The sequence below is a fragment of the Cololabis saira genome, chromosome 8, assembly GCF_033807715.1.
Source record: "Cololabis saira isolate AMF1-May2022 chromosome 8, fColSai1.1, whole genome shotgun sequence".
Classification (NCBI taxonomy): Eukaryota; Metazoa; Chordata; class Actinopteri; order Beloniformes; family Belonidae; genus Cololabis; species Cololabis saira.
The window spans coordinates 38,211,506-38,232,802 of NC_084594.1; the positions used below are offsets into that span (position 1 = coordinate 38,211,506).

At 39.9% G+C, this 21,297-nt stretch overlaps 2 protein-coding genes across 4 annotated transcripts; one reads left to right on the top strand and one right to left on the bottom strand.

Moving 5' to 3' along the window:
- The first annotated feature begins 363 nt into the window (after window positions 1-363).
- Window positions 364-5,660, top strand: ghrh (growth hormone releasing hormone). 2 transcript variants are annotated; one of them, XM_061727968.1, is made up of 7 exons: window positions 364-427; window positions 1,277-1,361; window positions 1,615-1,705; window positions 2,619-2,717; window positions 5,111-5,215; window positions 5,312-5,437; window positions 5,521-5,660. In XM_061727968.1, coding segments are annotated over exons 1-7 (552 nt in total). In that variant the 5' UTR covers window positions 364-382; the 3' UTR covers window positions 5,522-5,660. The 2 variants fall into 2 exon arrangements, with proteins under 2 accessions (XP_061583952.1, XP_061583953.1); XM_061727969.1 differs by lacking the exon at window positions 364-427 and having other exon boundaries at window positions 1,294-1,361; window positions 1,575-1,705; window positions 2,619-2,765.
- A 2,194-nt stretch (window positions 5,661-7,854) lies between these two features.
- Window positions 7,855-17,793, bottom strand: rpn2 (ribophorin II). Of its 2 annotated transcripts, XM_061727966.1 has the most exons (18): window positions 17,702-17,793; window positions 17,252-17,436; window positions 15,955-16,050; window positions 15,574-15,749; window positions 15,368-15,443; window positions 15,113-15,247; window positions 14,847-15,023; window positions 14,644-14,762; window positions 14,242-14,347; window positions 13,655-13,746; window positions 13,439-13,553; window positions 12,392-12,586; window positions 12,230-12,316; window positions 12,044-12,139; window positions 11,592-11,667; window positions 9,456-9,585; window positions 8,830-8,928; window positions 7,855-8,443 (listed from the first exon to the last, which is right to left on the bottom strand). In XM_061727966.1, exons 1-17 carry the CDS (start codon window positions 17,712-17,714, stop codon window positions 8,877-8,879), a joined length of 1,926 nt encoding a protein of 641 aa, XP_061583950.1. In that variant the 5' UTR covers window positions 17,715-17,793; the 3' UTR covers window positions 7,855-8,443; window positions 8,830-8,876. The 2 variants fall into 2 exon arrangements, with proteins under 2 accessions (XP_061583950.1, XP_061583951.1); XM_061727967.1 differs by lacking the exon at window positions 8,830-8,928.
- Window positions 17,794-21,297: the final 3,504 nt, after the last annotated feature.

A 21,297-nucleotide genomic window follows, 5' to 3' on the forward strand; every position in this document is an offset into this window, starting at 1 on the left:
ATTATAGAATATCGTTGTAGAGATGGCTATAAAAACTGTAATAAAACAGAATTTCTTTCTTAAGGACGATGGCCTTAATTATACCCTTGGATATATATAACCGTGTTTATAGTAAAGTGGTATATATATAAACGTCTATATCTATGAATTATATCGAATAAAACTAAAGAAACATCTTGACATCCTGCACTGCCCTCGCACGTCCATGTTCCCGGTCCGTGTGAGAAACTTGACGTAAACTTTGGTTCCGCACGAAGATTATTCCTGTCACGTGGCTTTGTGACCAGTGAAAATCCAAATCCTGGAATAAAAGAGAGGGGGAAAGTATTTTTTTAACTTTATTATTATGTAATTGCCTCAAAACTCAGACCCAGGTTTTTAAATGGGCCAAGGAGCATTCGTAGAAAAAGTATTTGTCTCAAATCAGGTGTAGTAAAGTGGTTCACGTTGCATTATACTGTCATTCTAAAGTTGTTGGAGTTTATTAAATTAGGCCAGTGACTGAGTACAAAGCTATCTATTCAGATGCATTCCAGTGCTTAATGTGGTCATGTATAAAGTTTATTTAAATTCACAGCACAAGCTGGGTTCTCAAAGTCTCCAAATGCATATGGATCTATGTTGCCTGACTAATAATTTGATCAGTAATATGCTGATTGATGTTTATGTAATAATTGCTCAGGGATTATCTTCTGGGTCTCTGGAAAGATCCTAGAGACAACTTCTGTTGTAATAAACGCTATATAAATAAAAGTGAATTTAATGGATTTAAATATTGATATATCTTTTGTCAATTATGACCAAATCTGCCAGTTATTTTCTTTGTATTGTAATCCAAACAAATAATTTTCCTTGTCATTATACTATATATTATACAGATTAATCATTTGCTGTCATATTTTCTTACATTGTGAATTATGATTTATTATTATTAACCTTTATTTTACCAGGAAAATCCCTTGAGATTGAATCTCTTTTGCAGGTGCACATTTCTGTTAGTTTCTGTTTAAGAAGAACCTTGAATTCACCCAAGGAGATGAGTCCAGAAAGAAAGTGAATGATTATCACACTGTGGTGTATTGAGTTCTGTTAATGGCGACAACAACATTTTGAATATAAACCAGCATTAGGCAAAGGCAGAGAGCACTTTGAGACAGCTCAGTTGAAGGAGAGAGGGGGGGTGATGTGGGAGGGACGGGGAGCTCCAGGTTCAGTATAAACTGACCACAGATGCAGGGATAACTAACAGTACGGTTCCTGTGTCTGTTTTGTCCAGTCTTTCCTGGCAGCGAGAGAAGATGAGAGTGGAAGGCACAGAGTAGAGGCACAGCGGGGACACTCACAATTCACATCAAAACTAGGTAACTCTGACAACACACACATGCACGTGTACTCTCATGTAACGTGCAAATGTGTGTGCATTTCACTTCCATGCTCTCAAGTCTTGCCATTTCATATTACAGCTCACACCTCTGCCTGCCTCAACTTCTGTTTCTTCTGCTGTGCGATGACGCCGGTGGTGGGAAACTGTGGCTTCAGCGTTTTCTTTAATTTTCTTTTTCCTACTGCAATAGCTACTACTGTCGTTGACTGAGGTGGTCCACTCTCCTGCAGGACTGGCTGTGATGATGGAGAAGGCTGCACTGCTGCTGTTCTGTTGCCTGGTCATGTCCTTATCCGGCTCCCCACTCTACCCATCAATCAGGTCAGTAAGTATGGACACCTTCACCTCTTTCTTATTTCATTGCCATTTTTACAGGTTTTTTAGGGGTGTTTTGGAAGTTATTTGTAATTGGTTTACTAAAGCTGTTTTTGTAGATTTTCGGTTAATCAAAGGAGAAAGTGAAAAATCTGCCTCATTATTAGTGTTTTTTCTGTTTTGTTTTTAATGATTATTAGTATCATTGCTACTATTTAGATACCTGACACCCAATAAATGATTGTAAACTGGTAATATTTGGGGAAGTGGAATTGTTAGTGAATAAAAATGTGTTATCTTAGAATCTCAATTCAGTTCAATTCATCCATCAATTCTCCGAATCCACTTATTCGTACTGGGGGTCACGGGGTCTGCTGGAGCACATCCCTGCTCTCTTTGGGTGAATCACAGCTCCATCCAGTCCAGTCTCATTCCATTCAATGACACATTATGAATCCCCCAAAGAGAAATTACACGATATAGCTGCTATAAATGTTTGGTCTGTAACTATGAAATGTCATTAAAAAAACAGTCAAAGACGCCTGGTTTTGCACTTGACGTGAAACAAACAATACTTGTTGAGTTTAAGGATGGCAGAGTGAAAGAACAGCTTCCACCTTTGCCATTACAGAAACGATTTTAAAGCTGTAATTTCTTAGTTTGCATGTCATGCATGCGTCACTTGGAGCTGTTATGCAAAGAAGGGTGAAGATGTCTGGATTAGTCATCCCGTTGCGCAGCATCCTAATTATGCTGTCCTGCCATAGAAGGTGTCATTTTACAAGGGTGAGAGCATTTTGTAGGTTGAACTCCAGGTAGAAAAATGGATTTCATTAACTAGACGTGACACTGAAATGTGCGTGAAGAAATGTAAATGCTTTATTCAACATTCAAAGAGGTAATGAGACTGTTTCTTCAGGTTTGGCCAAAGGGACACGTCCATCCTGATGAGAGCGTCCATGAACAGCCCAGCTGAGCCGCTGGAAGAGGACGCACCCACGGAGGGAGCAGAACCGCGGTGGGTTTCTGGATGTGAACTCAGACCATTGAACATGTCGCCTCATGGGTCAGTTCATGCAAATTATCTCACATCTTTTCTCAGCTCCAGTCCTGAGAAGAGGTTGAGGGCGTTTCATCGTGTTCCCATTAAATGTGACTGAAATTCAACCTCAGTGTTGTAAGAAAAATAACATCCCGTTTGGTATTTGACATTCATTTTGGGGAATTTTAAAATAGTGGGGTTTATAAAATGATCAAGGCCACATGTGTCCAGCACCACACAGTCTGCCACGTGATGAATGGCTTTGCAAAGATTTGTGGCCACTGGAGTCTTTGTTCTGATCACTGGGGATGTTTAGCAGCATCACTCAACAAATTGAAGCTCACAATATCCACTAATCAACTTCCAGGAAAATAAATAGCTCCATATTGAGTCTCCAGTGGCGATTTTTCTTGTTCTCATTGTGCATAACTGAAGAAAAATAGACAACTAATGCGTTTAGATTACCAAAATGTTTAATCACTGAGTTAACGGGAAAAAAGTATCATCATTTTAATATAACCTGTTCATGAGTTTATTATCAGGACAAATGCATGGCTGATTCTTGCAGCTGAGATCTGGCACTTTATTTTTTGTAACACCGTCAGTGTTTTTAATGTGAAAGACGCCTCAGCAGCAACCTGAAAGGTGTAAATAGGGGTTTAAGGTCAAAAGATAGAGAAAAATGTTTCCAAGATTTTATGCGTCAGAACATAATTTTTTATCATCTTTTACATGCCTTTATATGAGATAAATAAAATATCAGAAAAACAACAAATGACACCATACACTGTGTCAAAATTAATTTCACATAAACCAAAACAAAGGTTGTGGAAAGAAAGCTATAATGTCTTTTAAGCAGGACTAAAAGCATGCATGAGACCATTTCTGATGAGACTGAAATAAGGAGCGAGACATGTTTGAATTTAAAGGAAAAAAATGAAATAGCACACTACATTTCACAGACATGCCCCTTGAAAATGCACAAATAACACAGTTATCTGCAAGTTGCCAGTGTTATTAGTCATTTATAGTGGGACAGTTGTTAACACGCTGCAGCAGGTCTGGACAGACTGCAGATCATTCGTAACACCAGTCTGATTTTGATTGATTTTTGATTTGATATGTTTATTTGGTCACGTTGTAGAAGTTAGTAGTCGATACAAAGTTTTTGCATGTAGATCAAGCAAGGACCAAAAGGTGTAGACTAAAGCCAAAGCTTATTTTGTCTACCCTTTTAACATAATGTAACCACCATAGTGCAAGATTTGAAAAAAACTAAACAAAATAACTACATGAGATATATATATATATATATATATGAGAGAAAGAAAGAAAAAAGTAAATAAATAAGAAAAAGAAATAGATGTTGCTCAAACTGGCCTATGTTGGCTTAACAGCATCAAGATGTTATTTACATATATATATATATATATATATATATTTACACACGTGCATACATTCATCCACACGCACCAAACCCGCCTATATATACGTTGCTGTGCATACATACATACATACATACATACATATATACATACATACATACATACATACATACATACATACATATATACATACATACATACATACATACATACATACATACATACATACATACATACATACATACATACATACATACATACATACATACATACATACATATATACATACATACATACATACATACATACATACATACATACATACATACATACATACATACATATATACATACATACATACATACATACATACATACATACATACATACATACATACATACATACATACATACATACATACATACATACATACATACATACATACATATATACATACATAAACATTCATATACATACATCCATATACATGCATCCTTCCATAGACATAATACACACATAATTCTGTCCATCATTTTGCAATAAATCTACATAATGTGGCTATGCCAATGATTTATAATTATTTATGATCGTGTCTTTATACATATTTTTGAAATATTTTAGTGTATTACACAGTTTCATTTCGCTATCAAGGTTGTTCCACAGATTGACTCCTTTTACTGAGATGCATCTCTGTTTCACGGTCGTTCTTGTCTTGGTTTTCATAAACATGCATATTCCTCTCAGTTCATAATGACTGACTCTGCGTTGGAAGAGCTTCTGAACACAGTCAGGGAGCATGTTACTATTTATTTTAAACATAAACTGAGCGGTTTTAAAATCCACCAGGTCATGAAATTTAAAAGTATGTGAGTCTCTCTGTGGCTTCGTTTCACTGCCCCTTGCTTTCATCACATGATAACTATCCCAAAACGCTGCTTTGCATTCATCCAGCCAAAGTAGACTGTCCCACTTCTCTGATTTCAGTTCAGAGCGCCACGCTGATGCCATCTTCACAAACAGTTACAGGAAGGTCTTGGGACAAATCTCTGCCAGGAAATTTCTCCAGACAATCATGGGCAAGCGGTTCGGGTAGGTGGGGGGTGATGCTCCAGTGTGGAAATCAAGAAGTTGTTACAAAAATACAGAATTCAAATTTGATTGTTGGCCTTTGGTTTTTTAATTCAGAGATGAAAGTGAGAGCTACATGAAACGTCAGGCAGACATCTACGAGGGGACCTATAAGGAAGACCTTACATCCATCCATAACGACCAGCGATACCGAGGGTCGCATGGGCATCTCATGACCACCTGGTAAGAAAGTTAACAAATTAAAAGCTCATTTTCTCCATGACTGCTGCAGTCATTTACTAAGATGAGTTTTTTTATCTCCACAGACGCCCGAGTTGAGGACAAGCTGACCATCACAGTTTGTTTTCTTTTATTTCCTCAAATATGTTCTCTCCAAATTGCTTCCATAATCTTGTCTTATTCATTATAATGAAAGTATAATTATTATATCTTATTAAAGTGGCGAAGACAACCTCCAACGTGGCTTGTTCTTGTGGAAAAACAAAAATAACTGTTATATATCGCATGTGTATCTACGTGTACGTGTCTCCACAAATCAGTACTGGATGCTTGTGATCTTCAGGGTTCACGCGTGATTCTGGGCTGGAAATGACTACGAGCACAGAGGGACACATCTGAAAATCACAGTCTAAGAGTTCTCACTTTGGGAAAGCTGTTTAATACGAATAAGTCACTATGAGAACATGATCCTGGAATGCAGCCGGCGTCTCTGATGCAGCTCATTTAAAACTGGCCGGCTACCAGACATGTCTAAGTTTGAAATTCTGCTTGAAAACAGCGGATGCTGCAACGTCTGGGCTGAAGAGGCTCCGTCTGGGTTGCTGTCAGTGGTGGCATGGAGGTGATGAGGGTGATGAGGGTGATGGGGGTGATGGGGTGCACCCGTGCAGAGTGGAAACAATAAACCGGTAAAAACAAAAAAGAAATGGTGTTCAGCCGCATTTTGTAATAACGGTGCATTTTGTAATAAACGTCCAAAATGTAATAACTTTGTCATTTTATTTTGTAATAAAGCAGCATTTTGTAATAAACTACCCAAACGCATTTTGTAATAAATTTTGCCGCATTATGTAATAAGTTATTACATTTTGAGAAGATTATTACAAAATGCACTTGCAACTTTTTTATTCTCTAGAAAATGTAATAACATGGTGCATTATGTAATTACAATTCTAAAGCATAGTTTGCTATTGGCCTATATAATTCTAAACTTCAAATGGGCAACTGGTTATATTTGGAGTATTATACATAGATTTATTGGGCTATATAGCTCTAAAGGGAAATTGCACAAAAAACAACAAAAGTCATTCTTGTATAAATGAATTGTTAAACAACAATAATAGGTATCATTACATAATGCACCATGTTATTACATTTCCTAGAAAACAAAAAAAGTTGCAAGTGCATTTTATAATAATCTTCTCAAAAAAGGCTTTATTACAAAATGAAAAAGTTATTACATTTTGGACGTTCATTACAAAATGCACCGTTATTACAAAATGCGGCTCAACAATGGTGAGGAGTGAATTGAGAGCAACATACACCAGCGTCCACCCAGAAACAGGTGATGCAGCGTTAGACCTGAGCCTGATGCTTCACAGGCCTGGGCTCCCGATACGTGAGAAGACCCGAGAGACTTCAGCGACCCGGGAACGACAACAGCGTTCAAGCAAGAATCCAAGGCCTGCGCTCTGAACACGTGTGAACTTTTGATAAGAGGTCATGTTAGAAAGTGGTAAACCTCGGCCTGCCCCTCACCTGCTGATACCATCAATTACAAATTACATTTTCCAAACTTTGTATGCATCTACTGTGAATAAACTATGTTTTTATTATATCTGAAAATAGCTGCATTCTGTTCTCATTTATAGTTACTTCTTCCTCTGCACAAGAGAAAAAAAACATTCATTCACAGATTGTCTCCATTATTGGAGTTAAATTCTGGAATGATGCCGACATAAATTAAAAAAATGTATAAAAAAAAATCAAAATCCGACAGCACTCACTGTAAGTACAAAACTTTTAATGCATAGTTAAATCACTGCACAGCAGCAGAGAATCGGACGCGTTTCAGCTTACAGCCGTCCTCTGCTGCTGTGCAGTGATTTAACTATGCATTAAAAGTTTTGTACTTACAGTGAGTGCTGTCGGATTTTGATTTTTTGACATGTCTTTCGGACTGGCACCCGGTGACACACTTTTGGTCTTTTTGAGTGAGCACGCCAAGTCTGCCAACAGAAATTTAAAAACATGTCAGTCTCTTTTGGCTTTTAAGAAAATGGTTTGTAAAGCTATTTTTGAAGCTTATAAGTGCGATTGACTATCTGTTAATGTGTCTTTGCTTTTCTGGAGGTCGGTAGCCAAAAAAAGAAAGTTGATAACATAGGATAGGCTTTTATAAGCAGTTTGCTTCTGCCTATGCCTTTTCACTCATTGTTCAACACATGATCATTGGTTTTGTGTGAAATGCCAATGCTGTGCACAATGTTTTTTGGTGTTGTGTTGTCATGATAGAATAAACTTCATTCATTCATTCATTCATAATAACTTATTATAAATAAGTGAACTTAAACTTAAATTACCGGTCTAATATGTGATAAAAACAACGCTGCATTACTGAAGAAAGACAAAGACAAGACTCACCTCAACTGCTTTATTTTAACCTCTTCATTACCAAAACATGACATTCTCAAACAACCAAGTTTAATTATTAACAGTTTTTCTTCAGGGACATAATCTGTGTCTAATAAGAGACGAGTTGGCATCATCATCAGTAATGGTCAAGTGTCAGTGCCGCTGCTGATGGCTGAAGATCAGCTGAGAAATGAGCTTCTTCAAGAGGTGAAATGGTTGATGAGCAACAAGAGGAATGTACAAAAAAAACCTGACAAAACCCAAATTTCATCAAGAAACCACAAATAAAAAATCTGAGCCGACTTAGAAACTGTTGCCGTGTTGGACAAAAAGAAAAACAAATCTCACAGGAAGGTGAAGTGCAATGATCAGTAGCTTTACAATCCCCTGCAGGAGAATCTGCCGGTGTTTGCCCAGTCTCTCCAAGACGCCGCTGTCTCCATCCCTCCCGTGTGGAAACGCTTTAAACCACCAATTGGATTCCCGAACTTCTGTGCCATTTTTTTTAGTTTTCATTTTCAACCAATCTGATTTCATTTGAAACAATATGTCAGTGTCTTCGTTGAACTTTCTCACTAACATTTTTTCTCCATTCTGTGGAGGGAAACAAAGACAAAACATTAGTTCATTTTATCTGTGAGGTGAATACAAAGATCCTTAGATGTGAGTAACTCTACCACTTCCAAGTAATGTGAGGCAGATCATGCGTTTAGATGCTGTCTAGAAATTATCCTACACGTTCTACACACAATGCGGCTCTCAAACATAAAGCATGTCACTTCAAATGTTATGATCCAACCAGGCAGTTGCTCTGGCGCTGGCGGGGCTGCAACAGAGATACTGCCCGAGTGCTGGCGTGGCTGTGATCATGGTGGGATGGGTGAACAGGCGGGGGGGGGTGAGTGCACACCACACAGCCATGCACGCTGCCACACATGATGGAAATGCAGTGTGGATGCAATCTGAGGGGAAGCCCTTACTTCAGCCAGGAAGCAGAGCCGATTCATTTGTTACAAAAGGGGGGGCTTTAACGGAGGCTCCTATACTTTGCCAACCTACTACTTTGCTCTGCAGCAATCCTGAAAAAAGGAGTAAAGAGACAGCGAGGTGTGTATAGAGGGGTTAAAGAGAGACAGGCACCAGCTAGGAGACATGTCCTCACTGAGAAAATGACATCCTGAAATCATTAATTGCAACCTTTCATCTGCTTAGACGGGTTAAACAGGCCGTCGCGGGAGAAAGTGGTGACCAATTACAAAAAGTGACCTCTCGAGTCAGTGACACAGGTTTACAAATTGCTCACTCTGGCCCTTGAAGAGCTCTACATATTGATAGTGAAGAAATTGCCCACTCAGGCTGAGATCTTGCAGATCTTGTTGCCATCCTTCTCTTCTCCAAGCAGCGAGTACGGTCCTGAAATTACCCTCTGAAGGCCCGCCGAGGAGCTCCAGATATAGAACAGGCTCTTTCTCCTCATGTTTAACAATTACACTGCCGTCTTAGAGTAGCAGGGTCCTTGACGTCTTGACGGGCGCAAGGCTTCCTACCTGGGAATAAGGACTCTCTAGGAACCATCTTTTTTGTCAGGCGCCATCAGCAAACGTACCTCTTCACAGCTTTCTGGGCCAGCATGCGGTTCCCGGCGAGGAACGTCACCCCGCCGATGATTGCCAGGTACTTCAGGGTCTGGAACATGTTCAGATGGGTCCAGTAGACGTACATCAGACCCAGCATGGCTGAAATGACACAATCAGGACGGCCTGAGCAATGACATCCTCACAACTCCAGCCGAGATCAGGAAAATATATTTCCTTTTCACTATGAATATGTTGCTTTTTCTTTCTGAGTTTGGGTGCAGTTTCCAAGGAGAGATTAAAAGTAAATGCTACTTCATTTTAGGGCTGGGCGATATATCGAGATTTTAATATATATATATATCGATATATTTTCAAACGCGATATGGTACGAGACAATATCGTTTATATCGATATAGCTTCTTTTTTTTAATGATTTTGATATAGCTTATTTTGTGACAAATTGACTTGAATGTTTTATTTGAGATTTGCACAAATATTTTGTTATTTGCACAACTGTCAACCTCAGTGGAAAAGTCTGCCTGTTACTGTCTACATTGTATTAATTGCACAGTGTATTTTAATTTAATTGTTATGCAGGAAAGGGATATTTGTTTTATTTTATTCAAGAAGCATTTTTATTCTATATATGCAGGCAGTTTATTTTTATTTCATTTGTTTTATACATTTTGATATTGTGCAGACCTCTGTTAATAAAGGAACCTGTGTGACATTTGGCACGAGGCTTTGTATTAAAACTGACTGTTTTTTTAAGGGTTTGCCTCAGAAAAAAATGAAGCTAACAGAGATGCTATGCTAAAATGCTTTGGGGGAAACCCCAATTATGGCACAGAAAAAATATCGATATATATCGAGTATCGCCATTCAGCTAGAAAATATCGAGATATGACTTTTGGTCCATATCGCCCAGCCCTACTTCATTTCAACCTGCAGCTTCCTGGAATAGAAATCCTTGATTAAGTTGACAAAAAAAAAAAAAAAAATTATAAAAAGTCATCTTGGTGGGATGAAACGCAGCTGTACTGCTTTCTGTCCAGGTGCAGTTGCTGGTCTGGTACTTCAACCCTGGCAACTCATAAAAACTGATTTGAATTTCTGCAACCGGAGAGCTTTACCACTGCGCCACTAAACATCTCATCCAAGATACTGCTTCAAGCACCATTCAGCGTACTCTAAATGCTGCCAAAGTACTCCAGTAAGCCATGCGGCCATATCTTGGAGACAGAAGAGGCTCTCGCCTGGCAACCCTTCCAACCAACTCGTACATGTGCAGTCGTTTCCTGTGGCGTGAGCTGGATAATACACCCACTTCCAGCAGGATTAGCAGCTGTCTTGAATGTTTTCCACTTGTAAATAATCTCTCTCGCTGTATTACTGACTGAATTGTGAAAAAATGCCCTTAAAACAGATTCTGCCAGACTGCCAGGCAGCAACATGTGCAAAGAACACTGCTGATGTCTTTACTTTGTGACAGTGTGTTAACGCAGCCCTGAACGCTCCGACAAAACAAGCCGCCAAAGCTTCATTTTCTTATGGGGGTGTTTGTGTTTGATGATAATTACTCAAGTAAATCTGGTCATCAAAGGTTGGGTTCTACTCAACCTCTCAACTTTTACACAAGTGTTACTTCCTCATTCGCAGAGCTTTTCTTAAACGATGATAGAATAGCACTTGTATGCACACACTTCTGAAAGTTCGTAGGAACCGGATTGTTTTGTATTGTGTCCTGACATCATGACCACGTAACGTCTTCACGGGTCGGGTTCATGGACGCCACCAGAACCTGTCTCCGTGTGGACGGTGTTTTGGATCAGCTGTAGCTCAGAAAACCAGAAAGTTACCGGTACGATCCCGAACTTCCCCAGTTATCCCGTGCAAGTCTTTCTACGTTAAAACAAGATACTGACCCCCACACTGACCCCTCCCCTCAATAGTGACTTTACAATGAGTTATTGTTCCAGAGATCCAGAAAGGGCTGAGACATCAAGGGAGATTTCTTCCTTCTGAATTTCAAATGTCAAATTTATTCATATCGTTACCTGTGTTTTGCATTAACAAGGCTCAACAATGTTGGACGACAGCAGACGATTGGAACTTGAAGAACCTGTGTGTGAGATGATGGAGGCGTTTCTGCAACGGGAACTAACCTGCGTGTCCCACGTGGAACAGGATGGTGCTCGGGGAGAAGCTCAGGTTGGAGACGTTGGCTCCGAGCTTGAACCACTGCAGAGGAGAGAGGAGACAAGGCTGTAAACAAAAGACCTGGGGAATATGTTCACTACATAACACACAATGATCCACTGCTATAAGTACAATTACTCAACAATGAAAACCAAACACCACAGCTTTTGTGATTTTATAATAAGTATTATATTCATGCTGGACTATTCAACATGTTCCTAGTGAAATCATCATTGTGTTAACAACAATAGCACAAATAGACGCTCCGTTAAAAAACTAAAAAAGCTTTGACCAACGAGAGAAGAACATTGTTCAGGTCTTTTAAAAACAAGGCTTCTGAATTTTTTTTATCTGTATGATCGACCCCCAGTGACGGCAGCAGAAAAATACATTTACAAATACATGTTTTTGTCATTACCAGGATGAGAAGCAGCAGCAGTGGAGACAGGACGAGACCTGTGAAGGTGTTGGAAACCACATTTGGAGGCTTTTTCTCTGGTTCTCTGAACAAATGCTGCAAAGACACGATAATATATCAACACCTGCTGGCAGGGAACCTCGTGTTCAGGCAGAAAGTCTGTTGTAAAGAAAGCGTGAGTTTTACCTGGATCTCTGGTTTGGGTACATAAAGAGTCTTGGACTGAAGAACAGCCGGGGCTTCCTCATCCACGAACTTCAGAACAACATCCGCCTGCCCAAAGATCAGGACTGATCAGTTATAATTCATAATTCAGACCCTTTTTTCCTGTTTTTTCTTGAAACTCACCACGTTCCACAGGATGGGATTCTCCAGGGTGGCGTCTCCTACGATGAGGTAGAGGGAATAGGTGCCAGAGGTGGAGTCGAACTCAGACTTGCGCTCGGCGGTGTCCAGCTCGAACTTGTACAGATTTTTGCTGTCGGGTTCGGCCACAAACACAACTTCCTGGCCAGTTTTTTGATTGTGCAGTCGGACAAAAGTCTGTGACGGAGACAATGACAAGTCTTATTATGAAACGATGTGAAGGGGTCACTATTGGCAACAGACTGCTCGAAACCGTCTCGGTCAACCTCACATATAACAGCAGTGTGGTGACGGCAGTTATAGATAGTGTTGTCCCGATCGATCGATCGGTCCCGATCGATCGATCGGGCCCGATCACGGCATTTTCAAAACATCGGTATCGGCCAAATAAGCATCAGGACATAGCTAGTTATTAATGTTTTTAATATATATTAAATCGTTTTATATATCGTTGCAGTGACGAAGTCAGCGAAACTAACATGGTTTACATGTTTGAATTGTGAAATTTTATACATGTTCATGTTGCATTAATTAAGCTGCTGCTATTCATTTCATCCATTCAGAATGTTGCACTAAGGTTGAGCCAAAAAGTATTTTAATTTTCTGGTGTTTGTGAGTTTGACTGGATGTCATTCAACTACCTCTTTTGAAGTGTGAAATGTATTTATTTTTGTTATTACACAATTCTGCACTTTTTGTTTTAGTTTACAATTTCATGTTTTTACATTTTGTGGCACCAGAGCTGATGAGCTTTGTTGAAATATATGTCCATGTTGTTCTCCAAATGGACAAGAAAAGAAACTTGGGATAATTTGAGTTTTAGTCCTTTTACTCTTTTTTTTTTTAATTCATTGCCAAAATGTATCTGATCGGGAAAAAGTATCGGAAATGTATCGGGTGACAAAAAAAGTGATCGGATCGGGAAAAATCGGGATCGGTAGATACTCAAACTCAAGTGATCGGGAGCTAAAAAAATCCTGATCGGGACAACCCTAGTTATAGATGCTTGCTCGTGCCCTCAGTACGTACCTGGTGTGGCGTGAGCTGCAGCCCGTTGTTGACGTCAACCAGCTGGAAGGCCATGGCAAAGTTCTGGTGGCTGTCGGCTGTGAAGCTGCTCTTGGATTTGGAGGGGTAGTCCACCCTGGAGGATTAAAGCCACAAGAAAAAGATGTACTTGAGATGTTTCCTGCTTCTGAGGAGAAGAAAAAAATGAGGCTCCACTTATTAGACTTGGTTTCTGACCTGGTGGTCTTTGTGCCGATGCTCTGGTCCTTATCCACCACAGAGAGGTCCATGTTGCTGATCGCAACCTCCGTGGACACCTTTACCTTCAGCTGCAGAGACACGACAAAAGGGAAAATCTCAAGTAAGTAACGTCCGGCATTCACTTTTAATGTCACACGCATTAATGACAAACTTCAGCGGCAACTTCAGAAATTTAATTTTGGCTTTCACAGAAGAGCAACCCTGAAGACCCACGGAGACGTTAACCGTGTTAAAGCTTAGCAACAGACTTGACTGCAGCTCAAACGATGCAGTAAAGAAAATACAGCCCTTTCTCAAGAACTAAATCCCCAGTCCACAAACTGCTGACTGCAACAAACACCTGACATTGATGACAAAAGTCGGTGACAAAATGAGTTACTAACAGATTTTATATTTTATTATTAGCTGGAAAAATCGTAATAACACATTCAAAAGTGTTTCAGCTGCTTTAGATTGTACAAAGTTCCTCAGACTGATTAACGTTACTCCACCTTCCTGCCAGAATTCTTCACCAATTATCAAAACCTAAAGAGTGCTACTTGCTCTAGTGGCAGAAAACTTGCCTCAACATGGTTGGCGACCAGCCGACTGTCCCCGGTCACTGCAACTGTGAACTGGTAATATCCACTGGCCGGCTGGCTGGACATGAAGTTCAGCTCAAAGACACCACTGAACAGCAGAAAAGAAGAGCAAACAAGTGTGTCATTGAACAAACACGGCACACACAAATAAATCCACAAGTACATACATCTTAGAAAGAAAGTCATTAGAGATTCGCAACCAATCTGATTGAAAAAAAAGTTTTATTTCTACAAACAGGGAGACTTTTGTCGGCCGAGCAAGATAATCCTACGATACGATGTGTGGTCATGGGCCTTTATTTGTTTCAGTGACTGAAATCACTCAACCTGCAGAAACCCTGAAAGACTACTGTGAAGCCAACATGCATTTCTGATCATACATACTCGTTGAGAATGAAAGGGGCTTTGCTGAGGATGACGCTCTTAGAGGCCACAGATTGTGCAGATTCCACCAGCACATTGACCGAGGCCAGAGACTGAGACATGACATCAGTAACGAGGAGCTGTGAATCAGACAGAGACATTGGGGTAATCAAAAACCACACGGAGGGCTGCAGTAAGAATGACATAAAGGACCTGTATTTTACCTGCAGAGTTGGCTGACTGTGGGACACGGTGGCCGGGCCCTGAGCACTGACCATGATTGGTACATGGAACCGGTTGTTTGACAAAGCGTGTGCAGCACTTGCAACGCTGAAGGCTTCAGCCAGAGAGTCCCAGGATTTCTTGCCGAAGATAGCGTTCACAAGCTGGATGACCTGGTCCTGTGGGGAGAAAATATATATTTATATCCTTCATTTTCTGAGATAAATGTACATTTAAAATGAATAAATGGCTCACAGGAAAACCATACCTCCTTCAGAGGGGGCTCCACATCCACATGATCCGACAGGTCATAAGCAGCAGTTACAAACATAGCAGTTGCCTCGAGTCCTTCTTCAAATTGGAGGTAGATCCCACCCAGATCATCGAGACGCGCCGTCAGATCCTGAAAGAAGTAGAAGGACTGCATTAGTACAAGTACAGTTCACCGAATAAAATCCGCCGCTGCTGCGTGGAAACAAAGATCAGGGACACAGCACCACCTGGTGGAACTTCTGCAACTCACCTCAATTTCCTCCAGTATTCCTCCGAGTTCTGCCTGCTGGGGAAGGCGGGACGCTGTTTGCAGAGCTAGAATGATTCTTTCCAAATACCAAAGAAAGTACGTTTTGTGTCAATTATAAGGTTCAAATCACTTGCAAATGAAAAGTTTTAAAAACTTTCACGCAGGACGTTTGTCCTCTACCAAACTAACGCATTTAAAACACTCACGCCATAACATTGTCCTCCTTGTTGATCCGAGCGGTCAGAGCACCAACGACTTCCTGGAAAGCGTGAGGAAGACCCAGAGAGCTGAGCGCGCTCACGGCCCGATGGATCTGGGACATGGTCGAATCTTCACTAACCGCTGCCAAGAGGAGGTCACGCGTTTCATTGGACACAGGGATCTAAGAAGGGAACAACAATACAATGAACATTTTGGTGTTACAGTTGTCACTGCAGCATTTTTTTCTAACTACGTGTAAATTTCCACAGGTTAAATGGATTACCTCAGAAGGAGGGTTTCTGCACAACAATTTTCCAATTTTCCAGTGGAAATGTTATACATCTCAGGAAGAAAGAGATCAAAGAGGAAAACATTTTTTTTTTTACCTCACATCCTGAAATGGCTTTGCTGGTTTCAGCAGCAAAGAAGAGAGAGTCAATACTGGTGGGGTCAAGCTGAGACTTCAGGTACCGGCAAATTTCCTACAAAAGAAAAAAAAAACAATGGCACACATTACTCCAAGTATTATCAGAGGTGTATAATCCAGGTGCAATAAAGTAAAAATCCTGTCCAGCAGTTGTTCCAACCAATCACTAAACCAGCTCCTCTGCAGGTAGATGGTAGGTTGTTAGTGAAAACACCTGTTTTAAATAAGGGTTCCTACGGGTGCTTGAAATCCTTAAAAGTGCTTGAATTTCAATGTTGTGTTTTCAAGGCCTGAAAAGTGCTTGAATTTTAGTTTAAGTGTTTGAAATTATAAGTCTGTCTTTCACAAAATTGGGATCAGACTGTATAGTTTAGTTATTACAAGGAGAAATAAAAATTAGTAAGATGAAACATAACTAGATGTTTACAGCACAATACAATGTACATAATTGTGATAAAAAGCAGAAAAAATAATTATGAGTATATATATTCCTGTAGATATTTTACCCCAGCGATAAGGTGCTTGAAGATTTTGAAAATGACCCTTGAAAGTGCTTTAAAAGTGCCTTGAAAAATGTGTAGGAACCCTGTAAATGTACTGGTTGATTCACGGGTATATGTTTTAATGAGCAAATATCAGCTTAATGCAGTGTTTCCCAACCCTGGTCCTCGGGGCCCACTGTCCTGTATGTTTTAGATGTTACCCTGCTTCAACACACCATGATACAAGTACCTGTGTCATCAACAGAATTGTGCAGACCTTGATGACAAGCTAATTAGGACCATTAATTAGAATCAGGTGTGCTGAAGCAGGGTAACATCTAAAACATGCAGGACAGTGGGCCTCGAGGACCAGGGTTGGGAAACACTGGCTTAATGTAAAGAATATTATTTGACTAATGGTGCTTTGAGACTGACCCCATTTCAAAATTTGCCTTAATTTAAGATTGATTCAAAACTATTTTTGATTTTGTAAAAAAAAAAAAAAAAAAAAAAACAAAGCACATTCCAGAGGTGTATAATCCAGGTGCCATAAGGTAAAAACGCTGCCATGTTTCTGGATCAGCCTGTACATTTAAAACAGCAGTTTTTACTAACCACCTACCATCTACCTGCAGAGGAGCTGGTTTAGTGATTGGTTGGAACAACTGCTGGACTGGATTTTTACTTTATGGCACCTGGATTACACACCTCTGTGTGTATTGTACAAGGAGATAATTAACTGGACGTGAATGACAGACAGACAGGGTTTCCCACCTTGTGGTCGGGCACCGCGGCTCCCAGCCGGGTGAGCCCCAGCACGGAGTGGTAGGCGGCCTGCAGGTCTGAGAAGGGCCGGCTCAGGGCGGTCTGCAGGCGGGCCACGTCGGCCAGGGAGAGGTGGTGGGCCGGGGTCAGGCTCTGTCCTCCGACCACCAGCAGCAGCAGCAACCCGAGCAGCCCTGCGGACACACACCAGCTTCACACTCATGCTCCCAGCGCCACACAACAGATACTCGCCCGTTTTCGGGTTTAAATCTCATCCATTCATATTTCAGCTGCAGCTGCTCGAGTCATCTGCAGGTTTATCTACGAGGCGGAAACGCTAACGTTACAAGCATGCACCTAGTTTCAGATCTGAGGATCGAATAGAAGACGCAGACCATTAAGAAACTGAACATGAAAAACATCCAAGATAACTATTATTTAGCAAATAAGTGCACTTACGATATGATTCCATGACGACTCTCCAATGCAGCGTCACCAAAACCGACCAGCTCTTCCGGTGTCTCACAGTTCAATTCCTCCTACGACTTCCGGAAGAATTTACTTTCAAAATGAAACCACAGAAACACAAGAAAATACCGCTATATTTATATAAATGTTTTCAATTATTTTTATACGTATTTTTGTAATATTAATATGTATTTAGTAATCATTCTATAAAGATTGTTTCCGGTGTCACAAAGAACAGTCGGTCATGTGACTTCCGGCAGAAATTTACTGTCAAAAACAATCAAATCTAACTTTATTTATATAGCACCTTTCGTACAATAAAATGCAGTACAAAATGATTAACAGTAAAAACAAAATAAGCCCCCACCTTCCACCATTCCCCTTCCCCACCACCCCTCAACCTATCAATGTTAAAACACATTCACATAATAAGAAATAATAACAATGAAAGTAGCAAATTAGGCCACGCCCACATCCCGGTGAAAACAAACGACTGGCGGTCAATACAAATCCCGCCGTAGTCTCTTTATTTCACCTAAACAGCGTTAACCGGCCTGGAAACCAATGGGTGACGTTCGTAAGGCAGACACATACATTGTGTCGTTGCATGGAAAAAATAAAAGAAATAGGAGATGTATGTCCATACAGCCTACCGGAGGAGAGGTGGGGAAACGACCCCACCCAGTGGCCAGAGGTTCATACACAGATATTTATTAATACCTCATTGAATCTCCAGGTAATGTTTGACATCTATCACTTTCTTTATCATATATATATATATATATATATATATATATATATATATATATATATATATATATATATATATATATATATATATATATATATATATTTATATATAATGTGTGTGTATAAAGTTGGAATACAATATTTTTTACCTCTTTCCATGAAATGATTGGCAATGTGATTTATTCTTGATAGATAAAGATTTATTCTAAAAATTGTATTGATCAATTTCATTGCACCTGGTCAAAAGTGATTAATTTATGTGTATAAATAAAAAATAAAAAGAGGAATATGTCTGAAAGCGAAATTATTCCAACTTTATGGGCAACCATGTGTGTGTGTGTGTGTGTATGTGTGTGTGTACTGTATGTATGTATGTATATATATATATATACGCACGCAATTAAATTAATTAATAAATGCATAATTTATGTCCACTGAACACATTTATGAAGAAAACAAATCTAACACTGTAATTTAGGGATTTACACAGCAACCCTGATGAAGAATTGGAGGTCCCTGGCTGCTCAGAAATGTAATGACGATGGCTGGGTGTCTGATGTGCTGCACCACAGACCCTGTGCTGAGACAATAATTTTGAAAACAAAGGTCAAGCCATCGTGGAGGATGACTGACAATCCGTACCACCCTTGGGTTGCAGTAAAGATGACTGGGGAAATTGCATGTGCACACTGCAATTGCATGGCAGGGTAAGCCGATTGCATAACATTAATAGAATCATCACACTGTAATTCTATCACAAGACAAGAAATTATCTTCCTATTTGATGAAAAGTTATTGTATTCCATTCTATTTTGCTCTAGACTGGGAGAAACTTGCTCACATGTTGCAGCTCTACTTTTTAAGGTTGAGACATTTGTTCGCCTTGGCTACACCAGTGTGGCACCAACAAGCATTGCCTGTACCTGGAATAAGGTATGCACTAAAAAGGTTGAGGCTGTCCCAGTGAAGGAGATTCAGTTCTACACGGAGAAGACTAAAAGCAAGCAAGCAGTGAGGAGAAAGGAGAGGGCCATTCCAATGGCAAACCATGCCCAGCAACAGCAGTTCCTGGAAATGTTGTCTGCCACTGAAAAAATGCCAAATGGTCTAAGCAGTTTAAAAAATTTTGCAGAGCCTTTTATGCCAAAGTTATGGTTTCAAAATCCGTCATAATTCTCTGATGAGCAAGTCTTGGCGATCGAGGACAAAACCAGAGAGCAGGCAGCATGTGCAAGATGGCGTGAGGAAAGAGTGGGGAGGGTGACGGGTTCATCTGCATACAAGGTGCTTCATAGCTCTCTTGAAAATCCCTCCAAAGCCCTGCTGAAAGAAATAATGAAGAAAGGATCTCCAAAAGACAACCTGAATGGGCACAGAAGAACCAATGAGGGACAACTATCTCAGGGATCCGGGCATCCGGAGGCAGCTGCTACACCTGGGGGCCAGACTGCGTGGTAGGGGGGCCACAACCCTCACCCGGGCAGGATAGTGGGACAAACACCACCTCTGTATCATTTGATCATTCCAAACTTTAGCATAACTGATAAAAAGCAATATAAAAAAGTGTTCAATGTAATACCTCAGGCTGTTTTTTCAATGCCATCTATGTACAAGTAGTGTGAATGCAAAGCTTCCCTTGCTTTTGGTGAATAGTCAATATTTATTGGACTATAAAGAAACCAACATTGCTATTTGACATATATTTAATAAAGAACTATACCCCTTCTCATCTTCCCACGTGTCTGTTAGACCTCATTCCAACTCGACTACTGAAAATGTTTTTCCTCTTATTGTTATGACAATACTGGAACAGATCACGTTATCTGTAATTTAGGATATGTACCACAGGTTTTCAAAGTTGCCATAATTAAACCTTTATTTAAATAACCTTCTCTTGACCAAGACATTTTAGCTAATTATAGACCAATTTCCAACCTTCTATTTGTATCTAAAATTCTGGAAAAGATAGTTGCAAATCAGTTATGTGACCATTTGTATAGAAATGATTTGTTTGAAGTCTTTCAGTCAGGGTTCAGAATGCATCATAGCACAGAGACAGCACTGGTTCGAGTCACGAATGACCTCCTTATGGCCTCAGATAAGGGACTAGTGTCCATATTGGTTCTACTGGACCTCAGTGCTGCTTTTGACACTGTTGATCATGGCATTTTACTGCACAGGTTAGAGCATGTTGTTGGGATTAAAGGGACAGCTCTACGTTGGTTTAAATCATATCTATCTGACAGGTTCCAGTTTGTTCATGTACTGAGGTTTCTTCAGAACAGTCAAGGGTCTGTTATGGTGTTCTGCAGGGTTCAGTGCTAGGGCCAATCTTGTTCAGTTTATACATGCAGCCATTGGGAAGTATAATCCAGAATCACAGCATAGACTTTCATTGTTATGCTGATGATACGCAGCTCTATTTGTCTATGAAGAAGAAACAGAACATTTAGCTAAACTTCAGGCATGTCCTAGGGACATCATCTTTTTACTCCTAAATTCTGATGAAACAGAGGTTATTATTTTTGGTCCAAAGCATTTTAGGAAGGGATTAAATGGTGTTGCAATGGCCAATATATTTAATCAACTTTATTGCAGACACAGGTCGATATAAAACATAATACAATATAAAATGTATAAAAAAGAAATACAAAATATACATCTTTAATACATACAAGCTATTGCTTGTATATACAAAATATTCAATTTATAAAACATACAAGCTATTGCACCAATGCCACCTTAGCCTAGAGGTGAATCTATCTATCTATCTATCTATCTATCTATCTATCTATCTATCTATCTATCTATCTATCTATCTATCTATCTATCTATCT